We start from the raw sequence: 26,530 nt of genomic DNA on the forward strand, positions 1-26,530 counted from the left end.
ATCAATGGCATTTATGCCAGAATGAAGTGGCCCTCAAAAGCTTGTTGCTATAATTCTTTAATTTTAACAAATACTTAATATTAACAATTTATGATATATAATGATATCTTGAAATTTAAGTAATGTTGAGAGGTATCTTGGGTTCATAATTACAGAGGAAAGCATTTGTATTTTCTTAGGTGAAAAACAAGTGAGGGATGTGGACAACAGGTTAGTAGCAGTAGAACCCATTAGTTTTGATGGTACCATCAATTCATTTTGTTCCCCTATGAAGCATTGGGGGATCCGTAAACTCTTGTTAATCTTTGCATGCTTTGGCCTTTGAGCTCAGACATTCCATGGTATTCACATTTCTGGTGCCTTCTGTTCATTGTTATCCTTACTTTTTTTCCTTGACACTTTTTCTTATTAAAGTTGTAGTTACTTTATGTCATTGAATCTACTGCCTCATTTGATCGTGGTTCTGCTGCTATTAATAGAGTCCAACCATAATTATCCAGAAATTTTATAACACATTTAATTCAAGAAATATTTTAAAAATAGGCACTGTGGGTATGGTGATTCAGCCTCTGTCTTCTGAGAATCTTAGAGTCTTGTATAGCTGAAATAAGCATCATGATCTAGAAGTTCTGTAAAGGGAAGTGCTTTGATATGACATCCTTACTGTCAAGTTTTTAAGTTTTGTGACACTCTACTTTTTTTTAAAGATTTTTTTATTGAAGTATAGTTGACATATAATACGATGTTTCAGGTGTACAACATAGTGATTAAACATTTACGTACATTATAAAATCAATATAATGAGGCTAGTTACCGTCTATCACCATACAAAGTTATCGCAATATTATTGACTATATTCCCTATGTTATATTTTACTTCCCTGTGACTTATTTATTTTATAACTGGAAGTTGGTACCTCTTTATCCCCTTCACCCCAACCACCATTTTGTTTCTCTTTTGTTTGTTCATCTCTTTTGCATTTTAGATTCCATATGTAAGTGAGATTGTACTGTATTTGTCTTTCTCTGTTTGACTTATTTCACTTATATAATATCTCTAGGTCTATCCTTGTCACAATGACAATATTTCATTCCTTTTTGTGGCTGAATAATATCACCATTGTGTGTATATGTATGTGTGTATATACCATATCTTCTTTATCAATTCATCTGTTGAAAGACACTTAGGTGGCTTCCATATTGAAATTGAAATAAACATAGGGAATGCATATATCTTTTTGAATTAGTGGCTTCATTTTCTTCAGATAAATACCTAGAAGTGGAATTGCTGGATCTTATGGTAGTTCTATTTTAATGTTTTGGAGAGCCACCTTAGTGTTTTCCAGTGACTGCACCAGTTTACATTTCCACCAAAAGTTGCAAGAGGATTCCCTTTTCTCTCCGTCCTTGCCAACACTTGTTATTTCTTGTCTTTTTGAGCCTACCCATTCTGACCGATGTGAGGTGATATCTCAGTGTGGTTTTGATTTGTGTTTCCCTGATAACTAGTGATGTAGAGCATCTTTTCATGTGTCTGTTGGCCATCTGTTTGTCCTTCTTAGAAATATGCTTATTTAGATCCTCTACTCACTTTTTTAACCGGATCATTTGATTTTTTGGTGTTGAGTTGTGTGAGTTCTTTATCTATTTGGGATACTAACCCCAGTGACACTCTATTTTAACTGTGAAGATGCAAATAATTAAAACTAACCAGTCTAGGAGTGTTTTTTTTTTTTTAATATTTTATTTATTTATTTGAGAGAAAGAAAACCTTGTTCATGAAGGGAGGAGGGACAGAGGGAGAGGGAGGAGCAGCCTCCCTGCTAAGCAGGGAGCCTGACACGGGGGCTCCTTCCCAGAATCCTGAAATTGTGACCTGAGCTGAATGAAGTCAGAATCTTAACTGACCGAACGACCCAGGTACCCCCACTCTGAGGAATTTTAAGAATCATGCTTCTAAATGCAGAAAGTATTCTTTTATATTCTAAAAATAAGAAACCATGGTGCCTGGGTGGCTCAGTTGGTTAAGGGTCTGCCTTCTGCTCAGGTCATGATCCCAGAGTCCTGGATTGAGCCCTGCATCAGGCTCCCAGCTCAGCAGGGAACCAGCTTCTCCCTCTCTTACTTCCCCTGCTCCCCCTGCTCGTGTGCTTTCTCTGTCAAATAAATAAATTAAATCTTAAAAAAATAAAAAGAAACCTCCCTCACACTTAACTGTCTTTTCCTCCTAATTTTTCTCTGATTTTTTAACATGATTGTGTGATTAGAGACTGCTTTATTCTTACTTGTGGCTATATCTTTAGTATGTAGAACCATGCCTGACATATAAAATGCCTAAGAAATTAGTTGAAAAGAAAGAAAGAATGAGTTAAAATTTAAGAGACAGAGTAGTTATAGGCAATGATGTCATCAAAGTCAATATCAAGGCAAAAATAAAGTTTGATTATACTTACTATAGGGATATAGATGTGCAGCAGGAAGAGTATAAATTCACAGTTTTTGGAGATCAATTTAAAATATACCTTTCTGGGACACCTGGGTGGCTCAGCAGTTGATGGTCGGCCTTTGGCTTATGGTGCGATCCTGGTCTGGAGATCTAGTCCTGAATCGGGGTCCCTGTGAGGAGCCAGTCTGCTTCTCCCTCTGCCTGTCTCTGCCTCTCTCTCTCTGTGTCTCATGAATAAATAAGTAAAATCTTTAAAAAATAAAATATGCTTTTTCCTAGGGAAAAAAAATATGCCTTTTCCTAAAAATTCTTTTTTTTAGTAAGTTTTACTACACACCTATTTTCCTTGCATAGGAGATATTTAGCAATGATTATTAGATGTTTTAGTCTCAGAAGTCTCCTTTCTTGACATCTCAAAGAACTATTGATGTACTTATACCTATTAATATTTACCATTCTAAAAGTTTAGAAATATGTATTAAATAAAAATAAAAGGTATATTAAATATTATATTGCTATGGAAAATAATTGTCAGAAGTGTGGTATTGATTTACATTTGTGAATCTCCAATGCTGGCATTAAGAGAAAACAGCTAGATTTTCATATCTGCTTCTAGATCTAATCTGTGATGATAGATTGTTTTGATTCAAGTATATGAAGAAAATTCAGAATCACACAGATGATTTAGTTGAAAAAGGGAGGAGCATTTTAATAGCTTTTCAGACAATTGAAGATAATCATCTTATACACCAAAATTTAGTAAGGGGTAGTTTCTTAAAAGTTTAATTGCATTATGGAATATGAAATCCTATCAACAAACCTTTGGTACTTTGTTTTATTAAAATTCATTAGTCTGTCTTAAATTTGAATGGATTTTTTAATCTATGCATGAACTTATAACATCATGTTGGTCATGTGAAAAATATTGGTTCCCAGAGTTATGCAGATCTTTGATATGTTGACCTATTTCATTATATCAATATAAAAAATAGTTAATATCATCACATATCTCTAATGAAAATATTTTAAATGTTAAGAAGCTGTCAGGCTCACAGTGACTTGATGACTTGAATTTCACCACTGATAGCAATGCTGTGGGGGGCACCTGGGTGGCTCAGTTGGTTAAGCGACTGCCTTCAGCTTGGGTCATGATCCCAGGATTGTGCCGCTGATAGGGCTCCTTGCTTATCAGGGAGCCTGCTTCTCCCTTTTCCTCTGCCTGCTACTCCCCCTGCTTTTCTCTCTCTCTCTCTTTCTCTCTGTCAAATAAATAAATAACCCTCCCCCCCCCAAAGAAACCAAAAAACCCCAATGCTATCGTAGTTTTCTTTGAGTTGTTGGGCTCACTTTATGTTTGTTTTGTGTTTTGTGGGGAGTTTCTACCAGATACCTAAATATGAATGGTTATAGTTTTTTTCCCCCACAGACTTTTGAAATAAGTGGTCTTGGGGCACTTGCGTGGCTCAGTGGTTGAACATCTGCCTTTGGCTTCGGTCATGGTCCTGGGGTCCTGGAATTGAGTCTTATGTCAGGCTCCTCCCCACAGAGAACCTGCTTCTCCTTCTGCCTGTGTCTCTGCCTCTCTCTCTCTCTCTCTCTCTCTCTGTCTCTCATAAATACATAAAATTTAAAAAAAAAAAAAAAGAAAAGAAGTGGTCTCAAGGATTGAAATTCAATAAAGTTAGTAATTTTTATTGCTTCATCAAAGATATTCTTTTTTTTTTTTTTTTTAAGATTTTATTTAAATCTTAAAAATTAAAAAATCCCTGCAGGGAGCCTCATCCCAGGACCCCAGGATCACACCCTGAACCAAAGGCAGACTCTCAACCACTGAGCCATCCAGGAATTCCCCATCAAAGACATTCTTAAATGAAACTGACATTTAAACATTTTTTTAATATGAGTAAGTGGCAGTCAGGAATATGGTGATTACAAGTAAGAATAGTTTGGTGCCATTGTCTTGATTCATACTAAGAGGTTTGCAGTTTTTTTTTTTTTGAGGTTTGCAGTTTTACTGTCATTGCTTTTAGGTGATCAATGTAGATGTCAATGCAGTGAAAAATGCAACTACTGTCTTAGTATTATTATGAAAATGGTTTTGACCTTGTTGATCCCTTGTGAGGCCCTTGGGGAACCCCCAGCAAGTTGGCAGGTCACATTTTGAGAATGCATACATACACACACACACACACACACACATAAATATGAGTGTTCTTTGCAGTAGAAGAAAACTGAACAAAAACTGGATTTTTTTCATTATATGATTGTACAGATATGCCATAATTTAGCCAATTAATAGAATTCTTTAGCTATTTGAAATATACTGCTGTGGTAAGATACCCAGGCTATATTTAAAATTTTTTTTAAAATTTAAATTGTTAATTAATTTATAGTGTATTATTAATTTCAGAGATAGAGTTCATGATTCATCAGTCTTATGTAATACACAGTACTCCTTAATGTCCATCACCCAATCACCCCATTGTTTCACCCCCCCCACCCTCTATCGACCCTCAGTTTGTTTCCCAAGATTAAGAGTCTCTTATGGTTTATTTCCCTCTTTGATTTCATCTTGATTTATTTTCCCTCCCTTCCTCTATGATGCTCTGTTTTTTTTTTTCTTTCTTAAATTCTACCTATGAGTGAAATTATATGATGGTTGTCTTTCCTTGACTTATTTTGTTAGCATAACACCCTCTAGTTCCATCCACATCATTGCATTTTTTGATGGCTGAGTGATATTCCGTTTGTATCATCTTTATCCATTCATTGGTCAGTGAATATCTGGGCTCTTTCCATAGTTTGGCTATTGTGGACATTGCTGCTATAAATGTTGGGGTCAGGTGCCCCTTCGGATCACTACATTTGTATTTTTGGGGTAAATACCCTAGTAGCACAGGAGTCGGGTTGTAGGATAGCTCTATTTTCAACTTTTGTGGAGGAACCTCCATACTGTTTTCCAGAGTGGCTATACCAGTAAGCATTTCTACCAACGTAAGAGGGTTCCCCTTTCTCCACATCCTCTCCAACATCTGTCATTTCTGAACTTAGCCATTCTTAGCCAATTTTAGCCATTCTGACCAGTGTGAGGTGGCATCTCGTCATGGTTTTGATTTGTATTTTCCTGATGCTGAGTGATGTTGAACATTTTTTCATGTGCCTGTTGGCCATTTGTATGGCTTCTTTGAAGAAATGTCTGTTCATGTCTTCTGCCCATTTCTTGATTGGATTATCTGTTCTTTGGGTGTTGTTGAGTTCAATAAGTTTATTTTTTTTAAAGATCTTATTTATTTATTCATGAGAGACAGAGAGAGTGAGTCAGAGATATAGGCAGAGGGAGAAGCAGGTTCCCTCTGGGGAATCTGATGTGGGACTCCATCCCAGGACCCCAGGATCATGCCCTGGGCCAAAGGCAGATGCCCAACCTACTGAACCACCCAGGTGCCCCGAGTTTGATAAGCTTTTTTTTTTTTTTTAAAGATTTTATTTATTTATTAATGAGAGACACAGAGAGAGAGGCAGGCAAAGACACAGGCAGATGGAGAAGCAGGGTCCATGCAGGGAGCCCGATGTGGGACTCGATCCTGGGTCTCCAGGATCACGCCCTGGGTCGAAGGCAGATGCTCAACTGCTGAGCCACCCAGGCGTTCCTGATAAGTTCTTTATAGATTTTGGATACTAGCTCTTTATTTGATAAAAGACATTTGCAAATATCTTCTCCCATCCTATAGATTGTCTTTTGGTTTTGTTGACTATGCAAAAGCTTTTTATCTTATGAAGTCCCAAGTAGTTCATTTTTGCCTTGTTTCCCTTGCCTTTGGAGTTGTGTCTAGTAAGACGTTGCTATGGCTGAGGTCACAGAGGTTGCTGCCTGTGTTCTCTAGAATTTTGATGGATTTCTGTCTCACATTTATTTAGGTCTTTGATTCATTTTGAGCCTTTGTTTTGTATATGGTAAAAGGAAATGGTCCAGTTTCATTCTGCTGCATGTGGCTGTCCAATTTGCCCAACACCATTTGTTGAAGAGACTTTTTTCCCCCATTGGATGTTCTTTCCTGCTTTGTTGAAGATTAGTTGACCATATAGTTGAAGATCCCTTTCTGGGTTCTCTATTTTGTTCCATTGATCTATGTGTCTGTTTTTTGTGCCAGTTCCAAGCCATATTTTTTTTAAGACACAGAGAACAAATGTTGCACAGCAAAATGTTTATTAGTAAGATTATATCTGTGTTTGAATAGATATACGTAATTGTGTGAGGATATGACTACACACATTTATATAGTGTGTGTACCTTCTCAGGATGTGGGGAGAGGGATGTTTTTCCTCTTTATTTTTATTATTTTTATTTTTTAAAGATTTTATTTGTTTATTCATGAGAGACAGAGAGAGGCAGAGACACAGGCAGAGAGAGAAGCAGGCTCCATGCAGGGAGCCCGAGGTGGGACTTGATCCCAGGACTCCAGGATCACACCCTGGGCTGAAGGCAGGCACTAGACCACATAAGCCACCCAGGGATCCCCTACTCTTTATTTTATACCTTTTGTACTATGGAATTTAACTCTATCCATATATCTTTAATATTGGGGGATACACAGCCCAGCTTTTTATTTTTTAAAAAACATTTTTTTTTTAAATTTTTATTTATTTATGATAGTCACACAGAGAGAGAGAGAGGCAGAGACACAGGCAGAGGGAGAAGCAGGCTCCATGCACCAGGAGCCCGATGTGGGATTCGATCCCGGCTCTCTGGGATCGCGCCCTGGGCCAAAGGCAGGCGCCAAACCGCTGCGCCACCCAGGGATCCCCACAGCCCAGCTTTTTAAACAATAAGCTTGTCACTGGGTGAAAGGGAATGGTTTCTAAATTAGTTGAGATTTGTAGCTATTATTGATATTGCTAAAAAGTTATCTTCACCTTTTCTCCACATCCTTGCATATTATAGAATGAAAGTTTCTTATTAATCTTGGTAAGTAAGCAATTTATCTCTCTCAGTAAATGGTACAGTCCATTTGTAATACTTGATAACTGCAGTGAACCCTGCAGGCTGCAGCTGTGCTTGTGTGGAGGGACTTCTTTTTTAATCATCCATCTTTTTAACTACTCTCACATTTTTAGTATGTAAATCTCAGCAGCAATAGTGAATCCTATTGTAATTTACACAACCATCAAAAATGTAGTTACTAGTCTGGCAATAGAGTGAAAATAACATGCCTTTTGAAATCAGATGGCCTTAGGCCCAAATCTTCCATCCATGATTTACTAGCCATGTGATCTTGAACAAATTAACATCTGAGTCTGTTTTATTATTGGTAAGATAGGGATAATACCTTCCTGTTCTGTGGATTACATCTGCAGTGTGTCTAGCTCAGTGCTTGACACATATCTGCTACCGTTAGCTATCCTTTGTTGCTCAGTTACCACTGATGTACCATATTCTCTTGTGTCTGTGACTTCAACGTTGCACTGCTCCACTGTGAACTTTGTTAGCCTTTCAGACTTTCAGATGTCTCCTTTTCTAGGAAGTTTTCTGTTTTCTTTAGGCTAAGTTTGTTGCTTTCCCTCTGTTTTACATCTTACCAGTATAGTATCTAACTTATTTTTTCCATTTTTTTTAAATTGCAAAACTTTTAAGTGTACAGGAAAAAACCACAAAAGAGTGATAAATGCTTTTATACCTTTGGCCCAAGTTCATTGATCATTAACAGTTTGCTGCATTTTTTATTACTATCTATCTCATTTTCTTGGAACCACTTGAGAATAAGTTGCAGATATTGTGACATTTCACCCCTGTGCTTCATATTTCCCCCATAACCACAATCCCATATCACACCTAAGAAATTTAACTGATGACAATAGTATGATCAAAAATGCCGTCCATATTCTTATTTCCTCAGTTCTAAAAATGTCCCTTTTAGGTTTGTTTGTTTTTGGATTTAGGATCATGCCTGTAGGTTAATCTAGAGTATTCCTCATGCATTTTTTCTTTCTTTTTTTTTTTTTTGTCTTTCATGACACTGACATTTTTAAAATGTGTAAAGTTTTGTAGGTTTCAAAATCTTTTTCCTGTCTGATTGCTTTCTCAGGATTAGATCATTGTTTTACTTGTTTTATTGGATCTGCTGTCACACTTTGATTTCCTAGGAGAAAGAGAAAAGCAGCTGCTGGCAGTTAAGAAAGAACTGGCTTTGCACGGCCTATTCCTTCGACCTTTTTATTTCCTAGAGTTGGGCTGGTATTCACATCTAGGCTGTGTTCTCCTGTTGAACATAAGCAGTTTCACACAACAGGGACATTAGGTAAGGCCACTCTGTATCCTTGGATCAAGACAAAAACAAGACCACTTTGAATTGTGTCTGAGTACAGACAAAAACATGAACATTGTTAAAGTCATAAAAATGATCAAGCACATCTTCATCCTGGCCACCATAAGGGACTGCAGCTTCTTTATATAAATCATGGCCTTAGCCTGTCTTCATTCTTTTTGCCTCATAGTAAGATTTATTAAAATCGTAGAATCATAGAATTAGATAGAGCTCATAGAACCATAGAATTATCCCCACTTCCCGACAGCATCAAAACCAGGGCAAAGCCCTCACTTTTTTAAACCTTTCCCAGAAGTACCTAACATGCAAGTCCAAATCCGATAAGTCCATTCTAACACCTTTGAAATGTCCCAAGATTCCTAATACTATACATTTTCTCTTGTTGCAAGGAGTAATAAATCCAACTTGTTCATTTAGAGGTATGTTCTTGTTACTGTTGACTGGAAAGAATTCACACCCAAAAACCTTGGCCTGTCTTTGTTTTTATTCTGAATGAATTTTTGTTTCAGTTAAGAATCAGCATCAGGCTTTTCTAGCTAGTTTTTTACTGGTCAAGGGCAGCTTTTAGTTTCGTATAGCCAGCTTTTGATCATTGACATTTGCATTTTTAAAAAGTTGTCACTGCTCTGATATCTAGATGTTGTTCCACGTTAAAAAAAAAAAAAAAGACTATCTCAAAGACAGCTTATAAACAGAGGGAAAGAGAGAGAGAGAGACTTTATTTCCATTGATTTATCAGCTTATTAGAATATTTGTATTTAGTTTTTCGTCCCACAGCTTTTTTTTTTTTTTAAGGATTTTATTTATTCATGAGAGACACACAAAGAGAGAGAGGCAGACACAGGCAGAGAGAGAAGCAGGCTCCATGCAGGGAGCCCAATGTGGGACTTGATCCTGGGACTCTGGGATCATGCCTTGGGCCAAAGGCAGACGCTCAACTGCTAAGCCACCCAGGCATCCTTCCTCCCATAGCTTTTAATAAAGAAAGCATCATTGGGTAATTGGAGGTGGGAGGCTGGCTTATATATAATATATATATAATTATATATATAATATATATATATACACACACACAAATAATATCATATATAGCATATAATCCCACATAATAAATTTTCTTATGAAAAATATGTTTTGCATTTTCTTTTGGAAATGACCTATAATTCTTCTATTCTGTTCACAGGAAAACAATGACCCTGTGAATGGAAATTTAATGCAGTGATAAGCTCCTGTTTATGATCTGTCGTTGTTGCTGTTGTCAAGTGAGGTTTAGGTGCTTCTAAAGGACTGTCTACTAGAGAACAGCCCCCACTAAGGTTGTTGGCTACTGTTAGGATGAATGTTGAATCTTGCTACTTTCTTTTTTTAATTTAAAATTATGTAGCTTTGTTGAATATACTAAGGCCAGTAGTTATTGGATTAAAATTCATCTGCTTCTCTTTTGTTTATGCTACAAATACTATTTTTGTTGTTATTGTTATTCTGAAATATCTTGGGAACAAAAAAGTGAGCATGTTCTGTCATCTATTTGTTCTGATGATAGGATTCAGTGTAATTGAACCCTTTACTATATAAGCCTTTATTTTTGGTTGTGCTTGCTCCATTCTGAAAAATATTTTAATTCCTCTCCGTTTGTCCAAGTTTAGTGGAATGGAAATTCATAAAGATGTGTTTTGTTCTCTTTAGAAGTTGATGTACTCATTGCTTAACTAGCTTTATAGGGAGGTGGGATGAATCCCTGGTTACAGTTAGGGTTGAAGCTCCCATATTAATATGTATTTGTTTTAGCTACAAAACGAGATTTCTTAGTGTGTCATTAAATATTATTGAGTTTTCCATTAAAATTTCTTGACAAGTAGTTAATGCGTTTTTTTATTTTTTTTATTTTTTTATTTTTATTTTTTTTTTTTAGTTAATGCGTTTAAAGATAACTTCAGTTGGTTTTGTGGGTTGAAACATAGTGTAGTATTTTGTGCATTTTCTAGATTTTTTTGTTCTGAGATTATAAATGTTCGTAAAATTATTAATATTAATTCACAGGCCCTGGAATTAAGTTTTATTTAAAGGATAAACATATTGGACTAATAATCATAAGTACCAGTGTATACTTAATTTCTTATTTAGATAAGAGAAGGAATAATGGACAATTAGCTGTAATTTTAACCTATTTGGCCAGTGAGTTTTCCCCAAGACTGAATAACTTACATTGTTGTCAGGTCAGAAAATTTGCTTTACAGGTAGGGAGGGGCTCTTGGAAGTTTGTTTCCAGATAATATTACTGATAGGTGTAAGCTAGCACATCATTTTAGATTCTTATCAGGAGAATTGAGTTTAATTGAATTGTTGCATACGACCTGGGAAATAATAGAAACATAGATTTACCATAATGGTATTAGGTTTGGTTTCTTGTGATAAACCTTAAAACCTGGTAGAAGTCAATTTCCTTCTCATGGTATGAGACCTGAAGGTAGCTTTAGGCAGGATGGCTCCACAGTGATCAGAAATCCAAGCTCCTGACTTGTTGGCTCTGTCACTTTTTTTTTTTTTTTTTTATTTATTTATGATAGTCACAGAGAGAGAGAGAGAGAGAGAGAGGCAGAGACATAGGCAGAGGGAGAAGCAGACTCCATGTACCGGGAGCCCGATGTGGGATTCGATCCTGGGTCTCCAGGATCGTGCCCTGGGCCAAAGGCAGGCGCCAAACCGCTGCGCCACCCAGGGATCCCGGCTCTGTCACTCTTAACCTGCCATGTCACAGTCCTTTCTGAGAAGGGGCAAGGAGAAAGAAGAAAAGGCTATCTCTCAAAGAGGTTTTTTAGGAAGCCACAGTATAATTTTTGTTTATATGTTATTGATCAGAATTTAGTCCGTGGCCCACATGTAACTGCAAAGCAAACTACAAATGTAGTGGTTTTTTTTTTTTTTTCTTTTTCTTTTTTTCTGGATTACTATGTCCTTGGTTAGAAATCGGGAAATTATTTTCCTAATTATTTACTAAGGAAGAAGGTGAAAACAGACACTGGGTTAGCAACTGGCACCCTGTTGTGTAGTATAAATAAAGCAGTGTTTTGAATGTCTGGGATCCTCTAATGGATTCCCTTTGGGCTGTTAACCTTTATTGGGCCCTGGGTTGATAAAAGTTATAGACTCGTTCCCTAGAAAAACCTACCTGTGGACACATGCATAGAATTTTGTAGGACTGTTGTCTCTGGAACCCATCCATTATGCTGAGTGGACCATGTTAAGATCTTTTATTAATGAAAGATGGCTGTTTTCTAAGATGATGGACTGTTCCACTGTTAAGACTGTTCTTTTTTGAAAAATTTTCTGAATTTCCACCATTCACGCATACAGTCAAGCATGAGTTAATTAACATGCTCTGCGTGCTAGACACTGTGATGATACTTGAACATTCAAAGGCATCATCATTAACTTATTAAGTGCTAACTATGTGCCTGTCATGAAACTGGAGTCCTGAGTACATTGTTCATTTTCTCCATTTTATAAATGAAGAAATTATCTAAGATTTTATAGCTAGTGGATGGTAGAGCTAGTTACACCGGGTCTAACTCTAAAACCATTTCTTTTAGTTTGAAGTAGGTGCTTCACCATAAGCATGAGACCTTGAGCTGAGAGTTTTTAGTGATTCAGTTTCAAAATCTTGTCTTGGGTTATATAGCTAGGGATCTCTTTGTGCCTCAGTTTTCTGTTAACATTTTGCATAGTGGTTTAAAATGTTTATGTGATGATGTTCCTCTTTTGATTTTGTATTTTTTAAGCCTGTATTGCCATCAGTGTTCTACATGGCATGTGACAAATGCCAACCAGTAGTCTGATCTAAGTAGTACAAAATGGTAATATTTTAAAATGTCTTACCAGCATTCAAATTGTATATAGCATTAAAAAAAATTCTATGGAAACCACCTTTCGATCACCTTGTAAATCACAGCTCACTGGTACTGTGTGTACTGTCTTTTTTCTCACAAGCATGCTGTCACGCACGTTGACAGCGGCACACATGGAGTTTGGCTTAAAAGCTTTTTTGCTTCAAGCTGAGGTTTTTGACCCCACTGATATACAGATGTTCTCACAATTTCCTCTCTTCAGCCTCTTTATAAATCAAAAAGAGTGGGAAAGAGAAAATTATATGGGTAATTACAGTATTAAATTACTAGGGAAAACCATTTGAATTCTTTATAATTCGCTTTTCAACTTGAGTTTCAAATCATACCAGCTTCTTAAATGTTGAATTTCTTTGAGTATGGCTGCACCACTAATTTATCAGTTCATACCTCTGTGTCTTGTATCAGAAACATTATTGTCTTTTGGGGGGAGAGTACCGCTGATTCCAACAGTGCAGACTTGACTTTAGAGGATTGTGTAGTAAGGCAGATAGGCCTGCTGCTTCTTTCTGATCTGTGAATGTAAACTCTCAAAAAACCAACCTACCTTCTTCCTTCCTTCTTTTTTTTTTTTTAGGTCTTGCTCCTTTATTAACCTTCCTTCCTTCCTTAAGTCTTGATTCTTATTTGATTCTAGGACGATTTGATGAAACTGTCATTGAAGAGAGAAGACAGTGTGCTGAAGATTTGCTACAGTTCTCTGCCAATATCCCTGCTCTTTATAACAGTAAACAACTTGAAGATTTTTTCAAGGTTTGATAGTCTTTCTGAAATATTTTGTACTGTATTAAATATTTTTGTTTTCTAATTTGTAGTAATGCAGGATTCAAGTTGTTATTTAACAGAAAATATAATTTACTATTGAATTTCATTCACTAAAATAAGAAGTTAGTTGCTAAACAATGTCTTTGACATATCTTGTTTTTAGTGTAGAAATGTGTAAGATTTTTGATTCATAGATTTAAAAATATTGATGCAAAGGGCTTAGAGATGATCTCATTCACTCCACATTATAATTGAAGCACATTTTAAAAAAATATAAGTATCATGAAATTCTAGTTGTTGCCTTCACTTTTTGAGGTGTCTTTCAGTGGTAGACTTTTTAGGATAGAAACCACTATAAGTTTGTTTTCACTTTGTTATTATTGTACTAATTTGTGTAGGAGATAGAACAAAAGTAGTCACTATACAATTTTAGAGAGATAGGCTAATACAAATTATGTGATCAGAATCATTAGATATTAGTGTTTTCAGTTTCTTGATATATAAGGTTTTCAGTTCTGAGTTCTTTAGAATTTTGTTTTAATTTTTTTTAAAGATTTTTTTATTTATTTAAAGAAAGAGAGTGCCAGTAGGGGGGTAGGGAAGCAGAGGGAGATAGAGGGAGAGAATCCCAAGTGGACTCTGCACTGAGTGCAGAGCCTGATGCAGGGCTTCATCTCATGACTTGAGCCAAAATTAAGAGTCAGACACAACCAGCTGAGCCACTCAGGTGCCCCAAAGTTCTTTGTCATTTTAAATAATAATTTTCTAATTTATTTTGCATTGAACCTGTACAGTTGTTATTTGATATCAATGTCTTTAATGACCACAGTTAAAAAAAAAATGACCACAGTTTTCCTGTTGCCTTTAGACTTCTACAAAAAGCTAGGTGATTGTTCCATACTTGTTTTTCCTCTTCTTTAAATATATACTCATTTGTATAAATGTAATTGTTAGAATATATGAAGTATATGAATACTATATGAGTAGTGCGATTTTTAATTTTCTTGATGCCAGTGGATCTACAAAAGGAAATTAGTTTTTAAAAGTTTTTTTTTTAAGATTTTATTTATTTATTCACGATAGACAGAGAGAGAGAGAGAGAGAGAGAGAGAGGCAGAGGGAGAAGCAGGCTCCATGCCAGGAGCCCCACGTGGGACTTGATCCTGGGACTCCAGGATCACACCTTGGGCCAAAGGCAGGCGCCAAACTGCTGAGCCACCCGGGGATCCCAGGAAATTATTTTTTATGACCTATTTTAACTTACTGAAGACAGTTGATCCTTTGAAAGATAGTCTAAACTTATGACTTTACACTAATAGAAATACAAATAGTAATAGAAAAGTTTATAGTACCAATAAGATTTCTAGAGATGGACTTCATTGCTTAATTTTCCATCATTGTGTAAACAAGGCTGAAATGATGAATGTGGCTCTGCTTATGACATACCGCAGATCTTTAGGATAAAATGCCAAACCAAATTGATACAGTTCTTTGCTACTCTTAGTTACAACCCTATCTATATGGCAAACAGTCTATGCTTAAAGAAAAAGGAAGCATTAGGGGCGCCTGGGTGGCTCAGTTAGTTAAGCATCTGATTTTGATTTTAGATCAGATCATAATCTCTGAATCATAAGAGCCAGATCTTCATTGGGCTCTGTGCTCAGTGGGGAATCTGCTTGAGATTCTCCCGCTTGCCCCCCCTCCACTCACTCTCATGCACACATGTGCTCTCTCTCTCTCTCTCTCAAATTAATAAATCTTAAAAAAAAAAAAAAAAGAGAAAAAGGCAGCATTACTAAAAAAGAAGGGTATGGTTTTGTAGAAATTGTGAAAGGCAGTCATGCAAATTAACACATGCCAAGGGCTAAAAAAATCAATCTGGGACTATGGAAGTCAGATCTTAGACTTCGAACAATTTATTTATTTATTTTTAGAGATTTATTTATTTATTTGAGAGAGTGTGCGTAGGGTAGGGTGGGTGGAGGAGCAGAGGGAAAGGCAGAGACAGTCCTAAGCAGACTGCACTGAGTATGGAGCCTGACATGGAACTCAATCTCACGACCCTGAGATCATGACCTGAGCTGAAACCAAGAGCCCTGTGCTTAACTGCACCACCCAGGTACCCCCTGACTTTGAACCATTTAAATATGTTACTTGTTCATTCTGTTTCTTTTGGATATGAGAATTCCTGATTGTAACTGCTGCTGAATAACACTTTTTAGGCTTTGTGAAATGAGAGAAAGAAGAAAAGAAGGAAGACATTGGTCACTTTAAGGGAAGTCAAGCCAATCTTAGAAAATATATTAGAAATACCTTAAGTAGTGTGTTGGTCAGGAGAGAGATACTGATTTAATAATATTACAACAGTAGGGCAGCCCAGGTGGCTCAGCAGTTTAGCGCCACTTTCAGCCCAGGGCCTGATCCTGGAGACCCAGGATCGAGTCCGATGTCAGGCTCCCTGCATGGAGTCTGCTTCTCCCTCTGCCTGTGTCTCTGCCTCTCTCTCTCTCTCTCTGTCTCTCATGAATAAATAAATAAATATAATCTTAAAAAAAATTACAACAGTGGTAGTTAGTCTCTAAATAAAGATATGAAAATACGATCCTTGAGGGTTATTTAGCTGCAAGCAAAAAACAAAAAAGCTTACCATATTAGCTGAAATAAGAAAAGGGTTTATTGTTTCATACAACAAGAAGTTGAATGAGGAAGACGGGACAAGATTGGTACAGACCTTAATGATGTCATCAAAGCCTTAGGTTCCTGGTTTGGGGTGTGAAAGGAAAAGGGCTGATGAATGAATGAATACATGCATGCATGCATGCATGCCAGTTTTTAAAAGCTTTCCTAGAAATTCTACTTAGAAGTAGTCCTTCTTACGTCTTATAGGTCAGGTCACTGGACCAATTTTTAGTTTTAATGGTCTAGTTTATCAATTTTATTTCTTTTTTTTGAATCACGCTTTTTTGGTCATATCCAAGAACTTGGATTAATTAGCCCAAAGTCTTCTGTGATCTTTTCTAAAAGTTTTGGTCTTAGATTTAGGTCTGTGATCCATTTTCAATTAATTTTTGTATACAGTGTGAAGTAACAGTCTAAATTCATCTTTTGGAACATGAATATCTAATAGTCTCAGCACTGTATGTTGAAAAGGCCATCCTTTCCCCATTGAATTACCTTGGCATTGTTGCTGAAAATGAATTGAATGTAAATATAATGGTTTCCTTCTTTTTTTTTTTTTTTTTAAAGATTTTATTTATTTATTCATCAGAGATACAGAGAGAGGGGCAGACACAGGCAGAGGGAGAAGTAGGCTCCTCACAGGGAGCCTGATATGGGACTTGATCCCGGACCCCGGGATCATGACCTGAGCCAAAGGCAGATGCTCAACTACTAAGCCACCCAGGCGTCCCATGATGGTTTATTTCTTGACTTTTGATGTGTTCTATTGATTTATGTGCTTGTTCTTATAACAGTACTGTATTGACTTCATTATTGTAGCTTTATAATAAGTTTTGAAATCAGATAGTGTAAGTTGTCCCACTTTATTCATCATTTTTTCAGAATTATTATGGCAATTTTGAGTCCTTTGAATTTCCATAAAAAATTTTAGCATCAACTTGTCCATATGAACAAAAAATCCTGATGGGAGTTTGATTGGAATTCTATTAAATCTATAGTTCATTTTAGGGAAAATTGTTTCTTAACAATATTGTCTTACAATCCATGAACATGAAATAACTCTCCATGTATTTAATTAGTCTCAGCAGTGTTTTGCAATTTTCAGTGGATAAGTCTGCGCCTCGTTAAAATTACTATAAACATTTTATTCTTTTGATACCTTTGTGAACAGAATTGTGTTTTTAGTTATTAGCATTATGTTTTAAAGGTTTAATACATGTTGTAGCATATATCAATATTTCTCTCTCTTTGTGGCTATATAGTATTCCTTTGTATGGATCTGTGGATTTACTTCATTTTGTTTATCCATTCATCAGTTGAGCACATTTGGGTTGTCTCTCCCTTTTTGCTATTATTAATGATGCTGTTGTAAATATTGGCATATAAGTTTTTCATGTGGGCATATCTTTTCATTTCTCATAGGTACATACCTGATATTAGAATTAATCTGGGAGGATCTCAAATTTTAATTCAATTTATTTGCTTGTTATAGGTTTATTATGATATTCTCTTTCTTCTTGAATTGGTTTTGATAATTTGTCCCTTCCCAGGAATTTTCATCTAAACTGTGTAATTTATTAGTGTAAATTGTTCATAGTATTTCCGTATAATGCCTTTGGTTTCTGTAGGGATGGTAGTGATGTCCCTTCTTTCATTCATGATTTTGGTAATTGTATATTATTTATTTTTTTCTTGGTCAGTCTAGCTAAAAGTTTGATACTGTTGATTTTTTTTTCAAAAGACTAACCTGGTTGGGGTGCCTGGGTGGCTCTCCATTGATTAAGCATCTGAATTGGCCCAGATCATGATCTCAGGGTCCTGAAATAGTTTCATATTGGGCTCCATGCTCAGAGCGAAGCCTACTTCTTCTCCCTTTGCCCTTCCCCTGCTCTCTCTCTTTCAATTGAATAAATAAAATCTTTTAAAAAAAAAAACCTAACCTGGTTTTGTTGATTTTTCTCTATTTCATTTTCCTCTCTTTTCTATATTTCCTTTTATTGATTTCTACTCTAAACTTTATTTCCTTCCTTTTGCTTGCTTGGATTTACTTTGCTGTTTATCATTTTTATTCAGTTCAATGCATTTTTAAAAATTTCTTCTGTGATTGTTCTGTGAACCCATTGGTTATTTAGAAGACTGTTCTTTTAATTTCCAAATATTTGTTGATTTCCTAATTTTTTTTTTTTTTTTAAGATTTTACCTATTTATCTATGAGAGACACACAGAGAGAGGCAGAGACACAGGTAGACGGAGAAGCAGGCTCCTTGAGTGGAGTCCGATGTGGGCCTCGATCCAAGGATTGGGATCATGCCCTAAGCCGAAGGCAGATGCTCAACCACTGAGCCAGCGAGGTGTTCCCCCTAAAATTTCTTTTACTGTTGATATCTAGTTTTGTTTTCTAATGGTTGTGGTCAGAAAACATGTGTTGTATGATTTCAGTTCTTTTAAATTTAGTGAGGTTTGATTTATTTCTTAGTATACCACCTGTCCTAGAGAATGTTCCATGTGTGCTTGAAAGGAATACATGTTCTGTTATCAGGTGGAATTTTATGTAAATTGTAGTTAGTTCAAATTAGTTGCTAGTGATGTTTAAGCCTTCTGTATCTTTGCTGATTTTCTGTCTAGTTCTATCAATTATTTTGAGTGAGGTATTGAAGCCTCCAGTTATTATTGTTGAATTTTCTGTTTGTCTTTTCAGTTGTTAATGTTTATTTATTTTGGGGCTCTGTTGGCATGTGCATGTGTATTTATTTATAGTGGTTATAACTTCCTGCTAAGTTGATTTTCTTAGCCTTATGAAATGTCCCTCTTTATCTTGAGTAATATTTATTGTCTTAAGATCTATTTTGTGTGATTTTAATATAAATCACTCTTTAATAAAGACCATCTAGGTACCTTTTTGTATGGAACCTCTGTTTTTATTCTTTTGCTTTCAATCTATTTGTGTTATTGAATCCAAAGGATATTTCTTACATGCACTATGTAGTTTGATCTTATTTTTTTTATCCAGTCTCAAAATTGCTGTTGTCAATTGGCATATTTATTCTTTTATATTTAAATATGCTATTTTGCCAAATGTTATATATCTCATATGCTTTTTGTTCTTTTGTTTCTCCTTTATGTCATTTTTTGCATTAGATACTTTTTATTGTACCATTTAAATTCCCCTTTTATGCTTTTTTAAGTTAAGAGGGTGAGAAAAAATATCAAGCAGACTCCCTGCTGAGAGTAAACCTGATACAGGGCTGAATCTCACTACCCTGAGATGACCTGAGCCTAAATCAAAAGAGTTAGATGGTTAACCCACTGAGCTACCCAGGTGTTCCCTAATTTATATTCTTAATGGTTGTTCTAGGGATTAAAATAATGCATTTTAATTTATGCCAATTTTCTTGAGATTAATATTAACTTAATTCCAGTAAAATAGAAAAAGTTTGCTCATAAAGCTGTAGTCAATCCTCCTTTTTTTGTGTTATTATCATGTATATCTCAAATATATTATACCCCCAACAATATAGTGTTATGATTGGATGTCTTTTAAAGAAATTAAGGAGATGAAAAGAGAAGAACCTATATTTATGTAGTCATTTATATTTACCCACATAGTTATCTTTTTTTGGTGTTCTTTATTTGTCCAGGTAGATTTAAATTACCATTTGTTGTCAGTTTCTTTTTTTGTGTTTGTAAGGTGGGCTTGCTAGAAACAGATTTTCTTATTAGTCTTTGGAAGTGTTTTTGTTTACCCTTCATTTTAAAGGAGTAGTTTTTCTGGATATATAGAATTATTGATGAACAGTGTTTCTTTTAGTATTTTGAATTTGTAATTTCAGTACCTTTTGTTTTCCACTGTTTTTTCTTTTTTTTAAAGGTTTTATTTATTTATTCGTGAGAGACAGAGAGAGAGAGGCAGAGACATAGGTAGAGGGAGAAGCAGGCTCCATGCAGGGAGCCTGATGCGGGACTCGATCCTGTGACCCTAGGATTACGCCCTGGACCGAAGGCAGGTGCTAAACCACTGAGGCACCCAGGGATCCCCTCCACTGTTCTTTATGAGAAGTTGTTTGTTATTTTTTTACTGTAGCTCTGATATAGAAGTATTTTTCTGTTTGCTGCTTTCAGAATTTTGTCTTTGTCTTTTAGTAGTGTGACTCAAGGTGTTCATCTTTTTCTGTTTATCCATTTGGGGTTTAATTTGTCTTCCTATATTGGTAGATGATTATTTTTCATCAAAGCTTGAAAGTTTTCTACCTCATCTTTTCAAATATTTTTTCCAACTTTTTTCTCTCCCTTGTCTGGTACATGTAAGTTGGTATGCTTACTATTATCCTTACAGCTCTCCGATTCTCTTACTAGGTGTTTCTTTCCTATGATTTTCATTTTGGAGAGTTTCTATTGATCTTTAAGTTCATTTATTATTCATCTTTCTCAAATCAGTTGCATTTTGTTACTATGATTTCTATCTGGTTCTTTTTTTAGAATTGAGATTCACGTAACATAAAATTCACCATTTTAAAGTATAAAGTTTAGTGGCATTTAGTATATTCACAGGGTTGTGCCACCATTATCATTGTTTAATTCCAGAATATTTTCATCACCCCATATCGAAATCCTGTGCCCATTAGCACTTAACTCTTCCTTCCCCACTTGCCCTAACTCCTAGCAACCACTAATATATTTTCCGTCTTGAGGATTTATCTGTTCTGGACATTTCATGTGAATGGAATTATATAATATGTGACCTTTTGCATCTGACTTCTTTTACCCACCTAGCTTAATGTTTTCAAGATTCATCCATGTTGTAGTGTGTGTCAGTGCTTCATTGCTTTATATGGCTGAATAATACTCCATTAGATGGATATGAATATGCCATACTTTATCTATGAATCAGTTGACAGACATTTGAATTATCTCTACTTTTGGATCTTATGAATAATGTTGCATTTGGTTCATTTTTATAATTTATATTTAATTATATTTGTTATTTCATGAGTCATAAATATCATACTTTATTTATTTATTTTTAAAATATCATACTTTAAAAAATTCTTTAGGGGCACCTGGGTGGCTCACATGGTTGAGTGTGCCTTTGGCTTGGGTCATGATCCTGGTGTCCTGGGATCGAGCCCCATGTCCCCACTGAGCTGGAAGCCTGCTTCTCTCTCTCCCTTCTGCCCCTCCCCCCTGCTCATGTTCCTCTTGGTATCATCTCTCTGTCTCAAATGAATAAATAAAAATCTTTAAAAAAATTCTTTAATTGCAACTTTCTTCGATTATTTAACTTCTATAAATAGCTGCTTTGAAGTCTTGGCCTTTTAAGTCCAATGTCTTTGCCCCCTGGAGTTAGTGCCTATTGATTGCTTCTCCTCCTTATCTGCCATGTATGGTGCACACACTTTCTAATTTCTTTGAATGTCTTGTGATTTTTTGTGTTGAAAACTGGAAGTTTTGGGTAACATAGCAGATCAGAGTTCCAGTTTTTGCCCTGAGGATTGTTAGTGTTGTTTTGTTAGTGTGTGTAGTAACATGTCTACACTGAATCTGTGCAGTCTGTTTAGTGGGTAGTGTATGCTGATATCTATCTCTGCTCAATTTTTAATTTCTATTGTATTTTTAAACTAATCCCTATTGCTAACCAGGGATTAGTCCTGTATCAGCATAGCTTAATGGTCAGCCAGTGATTCGTCTTTGCTTGTATTTAAACATTTTTTTCCATTATATGCTGCTTCCACATGCTGATGATTCCTGGTGTATTTTCAGAGTTTGAGCAGTTTTTAAGTTTGTACTGGCTTTTGCTTTCTTTTGGGATCTCTTGGATTTCCTCTGTGTGTGTGTGTACACATCATGGTTTGCCAGGGACTTGTAGATAGCTCCATTTCTTTTCTTTTCTTTTTTTTTTTTTGGAGATTTTATTTATTTATTCATGAGAGACACAGAAAGAGGCAGAGACATAGGCAGAGAGAGAAGCAGGCTCCCTATGGGGAGCCTGATGTGGGACTCCATCCCAGGACCCTGGGATCACGCCCTGAGCCAAAAGCAGACATTCAACCACTGAGCCACCCGGGTTCCCCCAGATAGCTCCATTTCTCTCTGATCTTCTGCATGGATGGGTAGAGAGCTTATTAAGAACCTAAATGGCTGTGTATTTCCTGTATCTCCCTGCGAAATGTCTGGCTAATATGCTGGTTCTTCGCTTGCTGCAACTTCATGTTTTGCTGAGCCACTGTGCTTTGGCACTGAGATTATTACTATTACTGATATTACTGTTTGGTAAGGACTTTTTTTCTCTGCTTCAATACAAATCATGCCAGCCTCCTCTGCAAGTGAACCCGCTGAATTTCAAGACTTGTCTTGCCCTTGTATAATTACCATGGCAACCCAGCTGGGACGAAGGTGGGAGCAACCCCAGGCTATTGGTCAATTTCCAGAGCCCTCAAATGGTCATCCTGACGTTTTTCTCTAGTTACATCATTGCCTTTTGGGGAGAGCATTTGCTAATCTACTTATTCCATCATACCTGAACTCCATCACTCCCCAGATTGACATTTCATTAACAAAAAAACTTAGATGCTGTATAATAAGAGTTTCTGTCTACTGTGTAATGAAGAACACCAAATGGTTACTGTTTTTGGTCCAGAGATCAAAATAGCAACTAATCTAGAGATTTAATGTAGAGATTAAAATAGAATTGTGGCTTATTTTCCCACTACTTCCCTTGAGTTCCTATGGAACAGTTTTTATTATTTTGTTTAATTAAAGATTTACTCTTTATTATTTACTTTGTATAATATTGTTTGTTAAATTAGGTAAATATAATTTCTCTGGAATTCTGAGCTAAATGTTTTTTGCATTCTTTAGTATTTTTTTAATCTGATAAACAGATCTTGTATCAGCTAATATTAACAAAAATTTATTGAGTGTTTATGTTGTTCTAAGTACTTTATGTGTATGAAATCTTGTAGTCCTAACAACTTGAGTTATAGATAATGTTTTCATTTCATAGATAAGTAACTTAAACTTACACACCTGGTGGTCGAAGAGATAGTAGTTGAAGGGCACTTTCTGTTAAGTAAGATTGTAAATAAAATCAGCTTTGTCTATTAAAATTCTTGAGATATTTGCAGATTTTTTAAGATTTGGTTTGGATGGCTTAGTCTGAAGTAGAGACTAATGTTTTGGAGAAAAATTCAGATATAAACTGTGATTTGAATATTTTAATAAACAAATAGAACTAAGTCATATAAATTCTTGCCTCTAAAGAGAATAATTGTTTTAAAGTTTTAGTTCACTTAACACTCTTGGAAGTAAAAGTTGGTAATTTGAGAGGGACCATTTCTAATTTCTCTTAAAGATAAGCGGGAAGGGAGAATTTTGGTTATGTAAAGAGAGGTGTTGAATTCTTTGTGCTGAAGAAGAGAGGAAATAGAGGTCTTATGTTTCTCTTAGGTTTTGCTATCCCGATAGGAGTGTTTGGGGGCATGGAACTATTGGTGGAAGGTAGAAGGAAAGATGTTAAGGAGCAGGAAAGCTATTTTTTAATTAGTTATAATTATTTAAGGATTATAAGCCTTTATACCTGTGATTGGAACTGTCTACAAAACCACAGCACAAAATCACACCACCACTGCTTACCTGCTAAGTACATTCTCTAGCTGCACATGGAGTAAGATTCTCTAGTTGCACATAGAATAAGAGAAAACAGTTTTTTTTTTGGGGGGGGGGGGGGGAAGAAAACAGTTTTTTAATAGTTTAATTTGCAAACCTAAATACAGAATTAAAATAATGGTCATATGGAAAAATCCATTTTGTATTTATTAAATAATACAAATATCTTAAATTTGTTTAATTTTAGTTTTATATACATTATTATGTCTAAATGATTTTCAAATTTAAGGTACTTCTGGAATCACTGAGGTACTGTGTGATATATTGTAGTTTTTATTTTATTTTTAAATTTTTATTTATTTAAAAAAGATTTTTATTTATTTATTCATGAGAGACACAGAAAGAGAGAGGCAGAGACATAGGTAGAGGGAGAAGCAGGCTCCATGCAGGGAGCCCAATGTGGGACTTGATCCCGGGACTCCAGGATCATGCCCTGGACTGAAGGCAGGCGCTAAACCACTGAGCCACCCAGGTGTCCCATATTGTAGTTTTTAATTTGATAAAATTAAATGGCTTCTAATGGAGTCCCAATATTTATTACTAATTCGAATGACCAGTCACTAAGGATGCTGAATAATGGTTTTTAGTTGGTGGATGTTTCATTTTTCTTGTGTTTGAGTATTTTTTATAGAGTTTTAAAAAATATACTTTTATAAAAAGCCATACGATATTATAATATTTCTTTGAATTTTAATATATTAAAATAGATTTTAATTAAAGATTTTTTTTACAGCAATTTAGTTTACAGAAAAATTGTGCAAAAAGTATAGTGCTAAAAAATAAAGGTAGAGTGCTTTCAGGCATGCCTGGGTGATGCAGTTGGCTAAGCTTCTGACTCTTGATTTTGGCTTATTAGGTCCTGATCTCAGGGTGATGAGCTCAAGCTCCATATTGGGCCCCACACTCAGCTCAGAGTCTGTTTAAGTTTTTTTCTCCCTCTGCCTCTTCCCCTGTATGTGTGTGCCCTCTCTCCCTCAAATAAATAACTAAAACTCCAAAAAAAAAAAAAAAAAAAAAAGAAGAAGAAGAAAGTATAGTCCTTTTCTATATACCCCTTTCCCCTTCACAGAGATTCCCCTATTGTTAATACTTTGTATTGGTGTGGTACATTTGTAAAAATTGATGAACAATACTGATATTCCTATTGATTTTTTAAAGCAGTTATTATCTAGTTTAACAGATGAATAGTTTCTGTAATCCTTACGTAAAGTTGAGATAACTATTGTTCATTTATTACTCATTTTAAAAATACTCTTATTAACAATGAAACACAATTACTCTCCTCTTTTTAGGGTGGAATAATTAATGATGGTTCTGAATTGATTGGTCCTGCTGAAGCTTATTCTGATTCCCTCGTTGATAGCTTTCCTGAGTGTAGTACAGAAGGTATGATATTTTGATATTTTTTTCATTTCATGATTTTGATTGCAGAAAACTATAAATCATATTTGAATTGCAAAAGAATAGATGGCTATAGGAATTTGAGAGTATTTCACCAATTCTAAGATACTATTTTTCCTTCAATATCACTGATACTGAGCAAGTGATATTGGGTCGATGATATCTTACATTTAATTGACAGCCTTTTTTCTTTCTTAGTGAAATATAAAGTAATGATTTATCCTACAATTAACAGCATATTGGATTTAGTGAAATGTGGTACAATGAATGTTCACAATTTGTATTGTCTGGTGTTAAGAATATTTTGCTAAAATTTATTTAGTAGCGTCTGACTTTTAGACAATTTCAAAACTGGTTTTATTTTTTTTTTATTTTTAATTTTTAAAAAGATTTATTTATTTATTTATTCATGATAGACATAGAGAGAGAGAGAGAGAGAGGCAGAGACACAGGAGGAGGGAGAAGCAGGCTCCATGCTGGGAGCCCGAAGCGGGACTCGATCTCGGGACTCCAGGATTGCGCCTTGGGCCAAAGGCAGGCGCTAAACCGCTGAGCCACCCAGGGATCCCCTCAAAACTGGTTTTAAAAATTTAGTCATGTTCCGAGAAAGAATAAACCTAAGCAGTTTTAGTGTTTTTAGTATGTTTTATAATAATGTGAATCTAAACCAGTGCAATTTTTGAAATTTTAATCATTTTAATTAAAAGGTGCTTAATCTCTTGTTTTATTCTCTAGTTGAGCCATCCTTGAATTTTTATGAAGAGTTAAAATCCATACATTTTATTCTTTAAATTTCCTTAGCTAGTTTTCTTGCAGGGAAGATTTTGGAATTAAGAAAAAGAGATTTGGAGACAGGGAGGGAGAGTTTTTAAAAATAGGTAATTAGATTTATTTGAGGAGGCTTATATAAAAGTAAAATCATAGACTAGATATTTCTTGATCTTCTTCGAGGATTATAGGTTATGGTAGAGGAGGATGCTTAATATGGAGGCCATAATCTCATTTCAGTGATATTATATATCAGCAGACACATTGATATAGGTTTATTGCAGTAAGTTCCCATCTTAATTTGGTAGGAGCAGCAAGTTCCCATCCATTGTGTAGGCTGAAGCATTTAAAATTTGTTTCCAGGTGCCTTGTTAGCACAGTAGGTAGCATGTCAGTCTCATAAAATTTATTTCTCTTTTGTTGCCACTGCATTGAGACATGATTGGCTCTTCATGGTTTTTTTTTTTTTTTTTTTTTTTTTTTTGTGGTGGCTCCCATTGACTTAAAAACAAAGTCCATTCATTTATACCTAGTGTTTTGCGTAATGTATGGGAACCTCAGGCCCAGGGGTTTCCATTAGGTCCT

The 26,530-nt window shown here is 35.5% G+C and overlaps 1 protein-coding gene across 9 annotated transcripts in view; it reads left to right on the plus strand.

Moving 5' to 3' along the window:
* Window positions 1-26,530, plus strand: part of RPS6KC1 (ribosomal protein S6 kinase C1) — a 177,422-nt gene that overhangs the window by 25,758 nt on the left and 125,134 nt on the right. For 6 of the 9 annotated variants that reach the window (XM_038542113.1, XM_038542116.1, XM_038542124.1 and 3 more), the window contains 2 exons: window positions 13,308-13,423; window positions 25,069-25,162. In XM_038542113.1, the coding sequence (XP_038398041.1) occupies window positions 13,308-13,423; window positions 25,069-25,162 (210 nt within the window). Of the gene's footprint in view, window positions 1-13,307; window positions 13,424-25,068; window positions 25,163-26,530 lie in introns of those variants that run through there. The other 3 variants (XM_038542118.1, XM_038542120.1, XM_038542119.1) reach the window with 2 other exon arrangements.

Source organism: Canis lupus, chromosome 7, assembly GCF_011100685.1.
Source record: "Canis lupus familiaris isolate Mischka breed German Shepherd chromosome 7, alternate assembly UU_Cfam_GSD_1.0, whole genome shotgun sequence".
In the NCBI taxonomy this organism is placed as follows: domain Eukaryota; kingdom Metazoa; phylum Chordata; class Mammalia; order Carnivora; family Canidae; genus Canis; species Canis lupus.